The sequence below is a fragment of the Malus sylvestris genome, chromosome 16, assembly GCF_916048215.2.
Source record: "Malus sylvestris chromosome 16, drMalSylv7.2, whole genome shotgun sequence".
Lineage (NCBI taxonomy): Eukaryota > Viridiplantae > Streptophyta > Magnoliopsida > Rosales > Rosaceae > Malus > Malus sylvestris.
Genome location: NC_062275.1, coordinates 25,483,306 through 25,497,913, shown reverse-complemented (window position 1 = coordinate 25,497,913; position 14,608 = coordinate 25,483,306). Strand labels below are relative to the sequence as shown.

Below are 14,608 nucleotides of genomic sequence, written 5' to 3'. Positions count from 1 at the left end.
ACATAACTTAAATTGACGGAAAATTGAATATAGTAGTTTCGAATCTAATATTAGGGATGTAATTGGCAAATTTTTATAATTCAAGCACTGATTTTTTTAAAAAATAATTTAGGGACCTAATTTTCAATCAGTTGATAATTCAGGTACTAAATTGGTAGTTTACCCTATATCTGTTTGTGTATGTATCTTCCTCTGCGGTTTAGGTTTTGGATTCTAATGTTGGTTTTCAGTACTAATGGTAAATTTCTATTAATAGTGTAGTTGCTCCCTCTATGTGGAAAAGATTAGTCTCATTTTTAGGGAGAGGGGAAAAGGACTTTTCGAACGGTTTTAGGTTTAGTATGGCTAGAATTATAAATTTAACCAATAAAGTAATGGATATACAATTGAAATAAAATCGGAAAGTTCTACGAGTATCTTTTGTATAGGAGTGTTACCAAATGAAATTATGATTTTTGAGGTTCTCTTTGTATATTTGTTTATGTATTTAACCGTGGGGAGTTGTGATGAGCGACTCTTGACTTCCCCACATATGATTGATGGGAGTTATATACGTATTTGTTCACGTTTCAATCTTCTCAATTTAATGGTTTGGTTAATAGCAACACATTGCCAAAGGAAATTACTATTTTGGATATGATAATAAAACACAAAATGCCCATCTTTCAAGGGAATTATACCCTAGATGCCACCAGGTCAGGCTTGGTGAGAGTCCATGAAATACCTGGTTTCCATGTACTTTTAAACTAAAAATTGGAAATTTCGTTTGGGTGCTTAGTTTACATTTTTAGCAGAAGTCATTTGTTTTATTTGATTTGATCTGATCTTTTTGTCGAGGCTTTTGGCTAAACTATTTTTTTTGTTTTGTTGTAGCAAGCAGCACTTGTGCTGAATGCTTCTCGTCGATTCCGGTACACCTTAGACTTGAAAAAGGAAGAAGAAAAGCAGCATACACTAAGGAAGATTAGAGCACATGCACAAGCCATACGAGTAATTCACTTCAAAATAAACGTGTCATATATCACTCATGTCCTAGTATCCTAACATATGATTTTTCTTTATTTTTAAAATAGGCTGCATATCTTTTCAAGGAAGCTGCAGATCAACAAGTGAATGGTACTTTTTTTATTATTTTAATTTCCATTAATTCTATATTATCTGTGTGAAAAAACATGTAGCATTAATTTGATATTGCCCCATGATTCAATTATTTAGATCCAACAGTGGTATGATACTAGTAGAAGAGTATTTATTTCGAAAAATTATCTCACCGGTCCCAAGCCCGGATAAAGGAGGAGGGGGAGGGCATCAGGTAGTCGACAGCCGGCACTCCATGATCACGTCGAATCCTTATGAAAATGAATCCAGAATAAAATCGGGCTAAAGCTAGGGCGTCACCCGTAAGTGGCTCGCTGTGTGGCCCGAGCACAGTGATAAGTGAGCAAGGGTCGCTGTATCTCCATCGGCACCCGGATGCAGTGTTAAATGAGCAAGGGGGCCGTAGAAACTTCTTTTCGAACGACTCCACTCAAAGTTGTTTGAGAGCATATGCTCCTATCAACTTTACACGGGACACACAAAAGAAGTACTTTGATCCTATTAGACGGGGGAGGGTGAAGAAGCTAGGACAGAAGGGTAGAGTTCAAGAGAGCAAAATGCGTTTAGGAACGTGGAATATAGGAACCTTAACGGGAAAATCTATGGAAGTAGTGGAAGTTATGGTGAGGAGAAGGATAAATATTATGTGCCTACAAGAAACTAAGTGGGTTGGTAGTAAGACAAAGGATCTAGAAAACTCAGGGTTTAAACTTTGGTATTCGGGCACAAATAGAACGAGAAACGGTGTTGGCATCATCGTGGACAAGACCTTGACACAAGATGTTGTAGATGTCAAGAGGGTAGGAGATAGAATCATGGCAATCAAGATTGTAATAGGACAAGAACTTATCAATGTGATTAGTGCGTACGCACCTCAAGTAGGGTTGGATACGAGTTCGAAGGAGAAATTTTGGGAAGACCTTGGAGACTTGGTGCAAGGAATTGCTCAGACGGAGAAGTTATTTATAGGAGGAGATTTAAATGGACACGTGGGCAGGGAGACAGGCAACTATGGAGGTTTTCATGGTGGCCATGGTTTTGGGGAGAGAAACGAGGATGGGGAAGCTATCTTGGATTTTGCAATGGCATATGATCTCTTCTTAGCCAACACCTTCTTTAAGAAGAGAGAAGAACATGTGATCACCTACAAGAGTGGGTCGTCAAAAACACAAATAGATTTTCTTCTAATGAGGAAAGGGGATCATATAACTTGTAAGGATTGCAAAGTTATACCAAGAGAGCGTGGCTAATCAACATCGCTTGTTGGTGATGGATGTACATATCAAAAGAGTGAGACAAAAGAACAAGACTTGGAAGTGCCCAAGGACTAGATGGTGGAATCTAAAAGAAGAAAAACAAGCCATTTTCAAAGAGAAGGTAATCTCCCAATGTGTATGGGATAGAGAGGGGGAAGCTAGCCAAATGTGGGATTCCATGGCTAGTTGTATCCGAAAAGTAGCAAAAGAGGTATTAGGAGAGTCCAAGGGTTTTGCCCCACACCAAAAGGAATCTTGGTGGTGGAATGAGGAGGTACAAACAAAGGTGAAGGCTAAGAAGGAATGTTGTAAAGCCTTATACAAGGAGAGGACCGATGAAAATGGTGAAAGGTATAGAAAAGCGAAGCAAGAGGCGAAGAAAGCTGTCAGAGAAGCTAAGTTAGCGGCTTACGACGATATGTATAAACGACTAGATACCAAAGAAGGAGAGTTGGATATCTATAAACTAGCTAGAGCAAGGGAAAAGAAGACAAGGGAACTAAACCAAGTGAGGTGCATCAAGGATGAGGATGGAAAGGTTCTTGCTACAGAGAACGCGGTTAAAGACAGATGGAGAGGTTATTTTCATAATCTTTTCAATGAAGGACATGAAAGGAGTGCTTCTTTAGGGGAGTTGAGTAACTCAGAAGAGTGTAGAAACTACTCTTTTTATCGTCGAATCCGGAAGGAAGAAGTGGTTGTAGCTTTGAAGAAGATGAAGCATAGAAAAGCAATAGGCCCAGACGATATACCAATCGAAGTGTGGAAAGTTTTGGGAGAGACAGGTATAACATGGCTCACTGACCTTTTCAATAGGATTTTGAAAACGAAGAAGATGCCAAATGAGTGGCGAACGAGCACTTTGGTGCCTATCTACAAGAATAAGGGCGACGTACAAAATTGCATGAACTATAGGGGTATTAAGTTAATGAGTCATACAATGAAGCTCTGGGAGAGAGTCATTGAGCATAGATTGAGGCAAGAGACACGGGTTTCGGACAACCAATTCGGGTTCATGCCAGGGCGTTCAACCATGGAGGCAATCTATCTCTTACGAAGATTGATGGAAAGATATAGAGATGGGAAAAAGGATTTACACATGGTCTTTATAGATTTGGAAAAAGCGTATGATAGGGTCCCAAGAGACATTCTTTGGAGGATTTTAGAGAAGAAAGGAGTACGAGTAGCATATATCCAAGCTATAAAGGATATGTATGAAGGAGCAAGGACTGCCGTAAGAACTCATGAAGGACAAACCGAAAGATTTCCCATAACTGTAGGATTACATCAAGGCTCATCCTTAAGTCCTTATCTTTTTGCGTTGGTAATGGATGAGTTAACAGGACATATTCAAGATGATATTCCTTGGTGTATGCTTTTCGCAGACGATATAGTGTTGATAGATGAAACTCAGGAAGGGGTAAATGCAAAGCTTAACCTTTGGAGAGAAGTGTTGGAATCTAAAGGTCTTCGCCTAAGCCGATCAAAGACAGAATGTATGGAGTGCAAGTTTAGTGCAAATGGAGGCCAAAACGAGTTAGGGGTGAGGATCGGAGATCAAGAAATACCAAAGAGCGACCGTTTTCGTTACCTAGGATCTATCTTGCAAAAGAACAGAGAATTAGATGGAGATCTCAACCATAGAATACAAGCTGGATGGATGAAGTGGAAGAGTGCATCTGGTGTGTTGTGTGACCGCCGTATGCCACTGAAGCTCAAGGGAAAATTTTATAGGACGGCAATAAGGCCGGCGATGCTGTATGGCACAGAATGTTGGGCGGTGAAGCATCAACACGTACACAAAATGGGTGTAGCGGAGATGAGGATGCTTCGTTGGATGTGTGGGCACACGAGAAAGGATAAGATTAGGAATGAGGATATCCGGGGTAAAGTAGGAGTAGCCGAAATTGAAGGAAAGAGAGAAAATCGGTTACGGTGGTTTGGACATGTGCAAAGAAGGCCTACTGACGCTCCGATTAGAAGATGCGACTATGGGACAGAGGTTCAGAGCCGAAGGGGTAGAGGAAGACCTAGGAAAACTTTGGAAGAGACTCTAAGAAAAGACTTAGAGTACTTGGATCTAACGAAGGACATGACACAGGACCGAGCACAATGACGTTCTAAGATTCATATAGCCGATCCTACTCAGTGACTTGGATTTTCCAAGTCTCCAACCGAGAAGTTTTCCTCACTCGGAAAATTAAGGGAACACTACCCCAACCTACATGCTCCACTCAGAAAGCTTCAACATACAAGCTTCAACAAAAGAAATTCAAAGAACTTAGCGAAGAAGGCTTTGGTGTATTTAACACAATACGTTGAAATGAAGGAAAACTTATTTATTGATATCCCCGATAAGCTACAAATATGTACATACACATGAGTCAAAATAAACAAACAAGATGGAGCCTTCACAAAGGTTGCTTAGGAGAAGTCTCAGCAGTCGGTAGAGCCCCAGAAAGAGAAGGCATCGAAGGGGGATCATTCGGAGCCTCAGTACTGGACAGAACCCTAGAAGGAGGAGGCATCAGAGGTTGATCATTTGGAGCTTCATTACCCGGTACAGCCCCAGAAGACGAAGGCAATAAATGCCTTTGGAACAAACCCACAAATCTCTGATGATCAAGTAAATCCTGACCATCAGTTTCCTTCATCTGGTCAAGCTTCCTCTTGATGTTTGTAGCATAGTCATGTGCGAGCCGGTGCAACTGTTTATTCTCATGCTTGAGCCCTCTAATCTCCTGTTTGAGACTCATCACTTCGGCCGCCAATGATTCAACTTGGCGGGTTCGAGCAAATAGGCGTTGGGCCATATTAGACACAGAACCTGCACACTGAACACTGAGAGCCAGCGAATCCTTAACAGCTAACTCATCAGACCGTTTGGAAAGTAGTCTGTTATCTTTGGGAGTGAGAAGGTTCCTGGCCACCACCGCAGCGGTCATATCATTCTTCATCACGGAATCCCCAACGGTAAGAGGACCAGTAGGGGAGACGAAGGATGGGCGCCATATGTTGTCTGGAGAAGGCGGGGCTGCCTCTTCAACAAGGTTCAAGTCAAAACGACGGTCGGAGGGGCCAGACATTTTCAAAGGTGTTGAAGAGAGAAGAAGTCGGACAAATCAAGATCTTAGAAGTGCAAGAATGGAGCTTCTACTGGTGGAGATTCAAGTGTGCTTTGGAACTTAATGCCAGCCCCTATAAAAAGCTGCACTCGACGGAGCTTCAGACATCGAAGAGGCGCCTGCTCAGAAATCGAAGAGGCGTTTGCTTTCTCAAAAGCTGGGCTGCTTAGAGACCACGAGGGTGATCTCATAAATCGAAGAGGTGTTTGCTTTCTCAAAAGTTGGGCTGCTCAAAGACCATGAAAGCCGATCTCAGAAATCGAAGAGGCGCTCGCTTTCTCAAAAGCTGGGCTCCTCAGAGACCACGAGGGCCGATCTCAGAAATCGAAGAGGCACCTACTTTTCCAGCCTTGTCAGCACCTGTCACACGCACACTCAGCTTTGCGGAAATTATGGGTATTCTGTCGAAGACTTCTGGGGAAGTAGAAAACACATGAATCTTACTGTCCAATCACCCACTTCCCACACGCAATAATAGCTCATGGGTACCACAGATAACTTTGCCAAAGTTCTCTGCCAAAGTTGAGCACGTGAAGCTTGCAGCTCCCACTACATCGCTCTGACCAAGAAGGGTAAAAGAATAGCAAAGAAACAGCACTAACAAAGTTTAGACCCATAAATTTTGAAGGTCTAGCTACCATATTATTACCCACAAGGGTAAAGGAACAGTACCACTGCTGGATAATTGGAAAGTCCCTGTGTGTCAACCTCTGTGCCTCGTGGCAAGGTAGACTAGCAAACATGCCCAACCTTTACTCACATTCGAGAAAACACTCCCAATAAGATTGCTTGCTCCAAAATCGAAGAGGCACCGTTCTCCGAATCTCGAGAGCCAGACTCCCAACATGACTACTTTCTCAAAAATCGAAGAGAGGGTAAAGGAACAGTACCATTGCTGGATAATTGGAAAGTCCCTGTGTGTCAACCTCTGTGCTTCGTGGCAAGGTAGACTAGCAAACATGCCCAACCTTTACTCACATTCGAGAAAACACTTCCAACAAGATTGCTTGCTCCAAAATCGAAGAGGCACCGCCCTCCGAATCTCGAGAGCCAGACTCCCAACATGATTACTTTCTCAAAAATCGAAGAGACACTGCTCCCCGAATCTCGAGAGCCAGACCCCCAGCATGATTGCTTTCTCAAAAATCGAAGAGGCATCGTTCTCCGAATCAATCGAAGAGGCGCTCGCTTTCTCAAAAGCTGGGCTGCTCAGAGATCACGAGGGCCGATCTCAGAAATCGAAGAGGCACCTACTTTTCTAGCCTTGTCAGCACCTGTCACACGCACACTCAGCTTTGCGGAAATTATGGGCATTCTGTCGAAGACTTCTGGTGAAGTCGAAAGCACATGAATCTTACTGTTCAATCACCCACTTCCCACACGCAACAATAGCTCATGGGTACCACAGATAACTTTGCCAAAGTCTCTGCCAAAGTTGAGCATGTGAAGCTTGCAGCTCCCACTACATCGCTCTGACCAAGAAAGGTAAAAGAATAGCAAAGAAACAGCACTAACAAAGTTTAGACACATAAATTTTGAAGGTCTAGCTACCATATTATTACCCACAAGGGTAAAGGAACAGTACCACTGCTGGATAATTGGAAAGTCCCTGTGTGTCAACTTCTGTGCCTCGTGGCAAGGTAGACTAGCAAACATGCCCAACCTTTACTCACATCCGAGAAAACACTCCCAACAAGATTGCTTACTAAAAAAAAAATCGAAGAGGCACCGCCCTCCGAATCTCGAGAGCCAGACTCCCAACATGATTACTTTCTCAAAAATCGAAGAGACACTGCTCCCCGAATCTCGAGAGCCAGACCCCCAGCATGATTGCTTTCTCAAAAATCGAAGAAGCATCGTTCTCCGAATCTCGAGAGCCAGATACCACATACCACTTTTTCAAAGTGCTCTGACAGAGTTAAAACATGTGAAGCTGGCAGCTCCTACTACCGTGCTATGACCAAGCAGTGTAAAGGAATAGCATTACTACTTGTTGTTAGGTAGACTCCTATATATGTCGACCTCCATCCCCAACGGACAGGCAGACCTGCAAAAATGCTTAACCCTTCCTCATATCTGAGAGGGCACTCCCAACGAAGCCTTTCGAAATATTCAGCTTTCTTTCCCCCCGATAATACCTCTGCAAACAAGCTATACTAGAGCAAGAATATCTCATATCATCAGGGTTAAAAGCAAGAGTATCCCATATCATGCTTTTTCCCTGTCTTTTCCTTTGGCCTTGTTTTTACCTGCAAGACAAGGAGAAAGAGAGCAATCAGTCAGCACTTGAAATCAAGCTCCCAACCAGGAACTGACTGCCTGGAACCCCTTACCTGATTACTTACCTGGCATTGCTCTCGAGTACTCATCTTCAACATCTTATGTTTCCAGGGAAGATACCGCATCTGCTTGAGGAACAGATAGGGCAAGTGCGAAGGATACAAGGAAGCATGTGGAGACAAGCGTAACAGCACACGTGCCTATACATCCATTACTCTGTCAAAAGCAAAAGTATCCCATATCAGCAGGGTCGAACGTACTCTAGATTTGATGGACTTGTTTTGACCCTCAAATTCTTCAGTCGGCCTTATACTCTGGAGGAAACCAGAAAACCCTCCAGCTCAGTTCAAGAATAAGCCTGTGGAAAGTTACTTCTTCAAAAGCAAAAGTATCCCATATCATCTCTTCTCATTTTTCTTCTCTTTATCCTTCATGCTGCTGCAAGATGGGGAGAAGGTGAACAATCAGCCGGAGCTCTGATTGCTTACCTTGTCTGTCACCTCTTTCAGCAGATCCCCTAGCTCGGCAACTTGGGGGACTCCTACTACATGGTTTGTATCGCGCTTGACCAAGCCTGAAACTACAAGTAAGCTTCAAGTGAAATTGATACATTACCTTGTGCATCTCCACCAGTTAAAGATACCACCCCTGGATGGAGGAAGAGTACTTCCAGAGAAGCTGCCACATCTACCTATGAGACAGATAAGGCAAGTCAAGATGATACCACACTCCGATACTTAGAAGTTTCGTGATTACGAGATCATTCTCCCACAATATTTCCTAATGTCATTTGTACTCTAATGTCATTTGTACTAAATCATTCACTTGTACTCACTAAAGGAGAGCTTAAACCTATGTACTTGTGTAAACCCTTCACAATTAATGAGAACTTTTCTATTCCGTGGACGTAGCCAATCTGGGTGAACCACGTACATCTTGTGTTTGCTTTCCTATCACTATCCATTTATATACTTATCCACACTAATGACCGGAGCAATCTAGCGAAGATCACAAAAAGCGACCGTTTTCGCTACCTAGGATCTATCTTGCAAGAGAACGGAGAATTAGATGGAGATCTCAACTATAGAATACGAGCTGGATGGATGAAGTGTAAGAGTGCATCCGGCGTGTTGTGTGACTGTCGTAGGCCAATGAAGCTCAAGGGAAAATTTTATAGGACGGCAATAAGGCCAGCGATGTTGTATGGCACAGAATGTTGGGCGGTGAAACATCAACACGTACACAAAATGGGTGTAGCGGAGATGAGGATGCTCCGTGGGATGTGTGGGCACACGAGAAAGGATAAGATTGAGAAAGAGGATATCCGAGGTAAAGTAGGAGTAGCCGAAATTGAAGGAAAGATGAGAGAAAATCGGTTCCGGTGATTTGGACATGTGCAAAGAAGGCCGATTGACGCTCCGGTTCGAAGATGTGACTACGGGACAGAGGTTCAGGGCCGAAGGGGTAGAGGAAGACCTAGGAAAACTTTGGAAGAGACTCTAAGAAAAGGCTTAGAGTACTTGGATCTAACGGAGGACATGACACAAAACCGAGCGCAATGGCGTTCTAGGATTCATATAGCCGACCCCACTTAGTGGGAAAAGGCTTTGTTGTTGTTGTTGTTGTTGTTCTCGAGCATGCCATTGTTCGGTTCTGAGCAAGTGTGTGTAGTCTTGCCTAGCTCTTCTTGTAGAATACCTGGTAACAAGCAGATGTTTGATTTCCTATATTGTGCATATGTTCCAATTGTAAACATTCATTTTTCGTTCCTAAGACGGCATGGCAATTTGTTTGTCATAATCTGTTCATTTCTGGATCATTGTTATTTAAATTGTTGTTGGATTTGTGAGGTTGCTTTCTTGTTTCATTTTTTTTTTTTTTTTTTTGGAATCTAGTGTCTCCGGGTCTTTGACCCGACTACTCACTAGGCCACCCGCCTGACCCCACAACATTTGGTAGGCAAGAAACTCTAGCAATTGCTAGGTGGGTGCCTTGAGAGGTGTCGAACCCCAGACCTCTTGGTAACAAACCAAGGGCCTGACCATTAGACTAAACACTCTTAGGTTTCTTGTTTCATTTTTTAAGGATTGTGTTTTAGACATTTATCTCATTCGCTCCACCATCATGATGCATAAATCCTGTTGTGTAAAATGTTCTTTGCGATAGTTCTATAGTCAACTTGTTGCTTCTTATTGTCAGGGATTGTAGTGTCGAAACCAAGTCCTACTGGCGATTTTCCCATTGGACAAGAGGAACTAGTTCCAGTGACGAGGGATCATAATTTTGCTGCTCTTCAACAATATGGGGGGGCAAGTCCACCACATAACCTCTTTCATGATCTGAAGTTGGTGCATAAACACTGTTGCTTATATTTGTTCTGTTGTTTTCTTACATCAGGTCACAGGCTTGGGGGATTTATTGAAAACAAATCTCGACAAGGGAATTCATGGAGATGATGCTGATTTACTAAAACGGAAAAATGCATTTGGGTCGAACACATATCCTAGGAAAAAAGCAAGAAGTTTCTGGGTAAATTTGCTACAGTTGTGAACTTTTGAAGTTTCTACATTGGATATAATAAGAAAAAAAAAAGAAGGAATTTTTTTTCTGTTATAATATGGTTCTTCTCTTTTTCTGTCTGATAGAGATTTCTTTGGGAAGCTTGGCAAGATCTTACTCTGATCATTTTGATGGTAGCTGCAGTGGCTTCTTTAGCGCTGGGTATAAAAACAGAGGTGAGCTGGCATTGGCTTCTTAATAGCTGCGTCCTTCATCACAATAGGATGTGAAACTTTTAGGGTGGCCATATGAATATCTGCTAGTTGTGGTGATCTTTCGTATTCTGATAATGTCCTGTTTGTTTTGAAGTCTGAGTTATTGTTGTAGCATGATTTATCTTTTCTTAAATACTACGCCCTAGTTGATTGCATATATTGCAAAGGCCATGGTGTTCCAAATTTAGAGAAATGACCTCTATCTTTAATCAATGTTTTAAAAAACTAGTTTGAGACCAGCCTAGGCAGTTTTTTGGGCGGTGCTATCAAGAAAATGCCTCTGCCCAGCGGGAGTGGGTTATATTTCTGTCTAGGCGTTGGGGAGGCACGATGTGGGTGTTCGATTTTTTATTTCTATTTTTTTTTACAAAAGCCAAACCCAAAATGTTAAGGCTAAGAAGGAATGTTGGTGGTGGAAGGTGGAGGTATAGACAAAAGTTAAGGCTAAGAAGGAATGTTGTAAAGCCTTATACAAGTATACAACCGACGAAAACTGTGAAAGGTATAGAATAGCGAAGGAGGTGAAGAAAGCTATGAGAGAAGCAAAGCTAGTGGCTTTTGACAATATGTATAAGCAACTAGATACCAAAGAAGGAGAGTTGGATATCTATAAACTAGCAAGAGCAAGGGAAAAGAAGACGAGACCTGAACCAAGTGAGGTGCATCAAGGATGAGAATTGAAAGGTTGTTGCTATAGAGAACGCGGTCAAAGATAGATGGAGATGTTATTTGCATAATCTTTTTAATGAAGGATATGAAAGAAGTACTTCTTTGGGGGAGTTGAGTAACTCATAAGAGTGTAGAAACTACTCCTTCTACTGCTGAATTAGGAATGAAGAAGTTGTAGTTTTGAAAAAGATGAAGCATAGAAAAGCAGTGGGCCCATATGATATACCGATTGAAGTGTGGAAAGTCTTGGGAGAGACGGGTATATCATAGCTCACAAACCTTTTCAATAAGATTTTGAAAACGAAGAAGTAGCCAAATGAGTAGCGAAAGAGCACTTTGGTGCTTATCTACAAGAATAAGGACGGACAAAATTGCATGAACTATAGGGGTATTAAGTTAATAAGGCATACCATGAAGCTCTGGGAGAGAGTAATTAAGCTTAGATTGAGGCAAAAGACATGGGTCTCGGACAATCAATTTGGGTTTATGCCAGGGTGCTCAACCATGGAGGCAATCTATCTCGTAATTGATGGAAAGATATAGAGATATTAAAAAGAATTTGCACGTGGTCTTTGTAGAATTGGAAAATACGTATGATCAGGTACAAGAGACATTCTTTGGAGGATTTTAGGGAAGAAAGGAGTACGAGTAGTATATATCCTAGCTATAAAGGTAATGTATGATGGAGCAAGGATTGCTGTAAGAACTTATGAAGGACAAGCCAAAAGCTTTCCCATAATTGTGGGGTTACATCAAGGCTCATTTTAAGTCCTTACCTTTTTGCATTGGTAATGGATGAGTTAACATGACATATTCAAGATGATATTCCTTGATGTGTGCTTTTCGTAGATGATATAGCGTTGATAGATGAAACTCAAAAAGGAGTAAATGCGAAGCTTAACCTTTGGAGAGAAGTGTTGGAATCTAAAGATCTTCGCCTAAGTCGGTCAAAGGCAGAGTATATGGAGTGCAAGTTCAGTGTAAACGAAGGTTCAAATGAGTTGGGTGAGGATTGGAGATCAGGAAGTACCAAAGAGCGATCGCATTAGCTATGTATGATCTATCTTGCAAAAGAATCGAGAGTTGGATGGAGATCTCAACCATAGAATACAAGCTAGATGGATGAAGTGGAAGAGTGCATGGGGTGTGTTATGCGATCGTCGAATGCCACTAAAGCTCAAGGAAAATTTTTATAGAATGGCAATAAGGCCAACAATGCTTTATGGTACGGAATGTTGGGCGGTGAAGCATCAAGCACGTACAGAAAATGAGTGTAGTGGGGATGAGAATGCTTCATTGGATGTGAGGGCATACGAGAAAGGATAGGATTAGGAATGAGGATATCCGAGGTAAACTAGGAGTAGCCGAAATTGAAGGAAACATGAGAGAAAATTGGTTAAAGTGGTTTGGACATGTGAAACGAAGGCCTACAGACCCTCCGGTTTGAAGATGCAATTAAGAGATACGTTCAGGGCCGAAAGAGTAGAGGAAGACCTAGGAAGATTTGGAAAGAGACTTTAAGAAATGATTGAGTAGACGTGCCACAGAACCTAACGCAATGGTGTTATAGGATTCATACAGTCGACGTCACTTAGTGGGATAAGGCTTTGTTGTTGTTTGTGATGATCTTGACTATTATTTGATTTATATGCTTGTTTTTGGCTTAGTTGTTTAAATGACAATGGATATTTCTTTTACAAAGTATTATATTTTATGTATATATATTAAGTACAATGTATTAAAAGCGTGAGGCGTGGGCGAGGCGTCCGAGGTGAAGCCCGGCCTAGGCGTGAGGCGAAGCCTCACGGGATTTAATTTTATATATATATATGTTTTATATATTATACATATAATTGTATAAAAATAATACTATGTAAAATAAACATCCATTCTCAATTTTTCATTCAAATCCATAATCATTCAAAAGATAATATCATCTAAATTCATCATTCAAAAGTAATATCATCCAAATTCATCATTCAAAAGGTAATACAAAGAAAACAATAAACATTTGATGCATGCATAAAGTTAATGAACTAACAATTTATTAATTAATTCATATACCGACAATTTCCAACAATTTATTAATTAATTTATATACCCCTGTAGTCCCGACCACTTAGGCCTAACAATTTCCAACCTACTAGCACCTTCCACTAAATTTATAGCCTAACCTTCCCCAGAAAATGCAGAGGCAGATTAATAAATTTATAGCCTAAACAAGGCAGCACGCAGAGGCAGCACGTAGAGGCAGTAGAGGCAGATTAATAACTTTTCTGTCTAACTATTAACCCCTCTATTATAGCAAAACCTTTCCCAGAAGACTAAATCCCTAATTTCAGAATTTCAAAAACCCTAACCCTTGGGATCTTGCTGACGGCGCTGGGGCTGGGCTGACGGTGCTGGGGTGACGGCGGTGGGGTGATGGCGGTGTGGCGATGATGTTGCTCCAAGCGGCGGCATGGCGACCGGACCGGTGTTTTGGGCTTCTGGGCATCTGGCGCGCGGGAGAAGAAGAAGCAAGAAGGCAGAAGGCAGAAGGTAGAGGCAAACAAAGGCAATCGAATTCGAAGGTATGGTATGAAGACTGAAAATCCTTACCCAAACGGCTCAGTTTTGGGTTTGGATGGTTTTCAAAAAAAAAAAAAAAAAAAGGGTCTGACAAGGTGCCTGGACGCCTTGAGGCGCGCCTCCGCCGCCTCGGCGTCTCCGGCGAAGCATTTCGCCTACTCCAGCAAAATTGAGGCGTTTGCCTCACCGCCCAGCCTCAAGGGCGCCCTAGGCGCGCCCCGAGGCGAGTTCTTTAAAACATTGATTAAGTATTATAATAATTTTAGGTACTGTGAGACTTTCGCCTCACGCCTTGAGACTATTGCCTAGGCGAGGCTATGGAAGAAACGCCTTGGCCTTGCCCTCGCCTTTTAAAACATTGATCATCACAGATATAGTGCTTATATGGTTGCAAATCTGTCACTTTTTGTGCGAGTGTTGATGATTTCATAATCATATTTGGAGAAAAGTGATATCACAAATCCTTGTGAATCCCATTTTATTTATTCATCTTAAACCCGAAATTTCTTTACGGTGTTCATCTATGCGTTCTTTGTTGCTTACAGGGTATAGAGGAGGGATGGTATGATGGGGGCAGCATTGCTTTTGCAGTTCTCCTTGTCATTGTTGTCACAGGTATTGATTGAGCAAGTGCATTCACTGATGGCTAAAATGTATTTATTTTAGTGTCATTTTTGTTTCCAATATTTTAGTTAATTTGCTTGTAGGGGCTGTTGTGTTGTATGCAATGTTTTAAAAGGCTCGCCTTAGGGCGCACATAGGCGTCCTTTGGGGCTGGGCATGAGGGTTGCTGCCTCTGTTTTGAGGGAGTGGGCGTCGCAGAAGCAGCCTAGGT

General features: G+C 42.0%; 1 protein-coding gene across 1 annotated transcript in view; it reads left to right on the top strand.

The window, feature by feature from the left end:
• The window catches only part of LOC126608395 (calcium-transporting ATPase 10, plasma membrane-type-like), a 29,453-nt gene that overhangs the window by 920 nt on the left and 13,925 nt on the right, over positions 1-14,608 (top strand). Inside the window, exons 2-7 of the mRNA XM_050276271.1 lie at positions 874-990; positions 1,074-1,116; positions 9,959-10,068; positions 10,157-10,288; positions 10,405-10,494; positions 14,319-14,388. Coding sequence (XP_050132228.1) covers positions 874-990; positions 1,074-1,116; positions 9,959-10,068; positions 10,157-10,288; positions 10,405-10,494; positions 14,319-14,388 — 562 coding nt within the window. The remainder of the gene's footprint in view (positions 1-873; positions 991-1,073; positions 1,117-9,958; positions 10,069-10,156; positions 10,289-10,404; positions 10,495-14,318; positions 14,389-14,608) is intronic.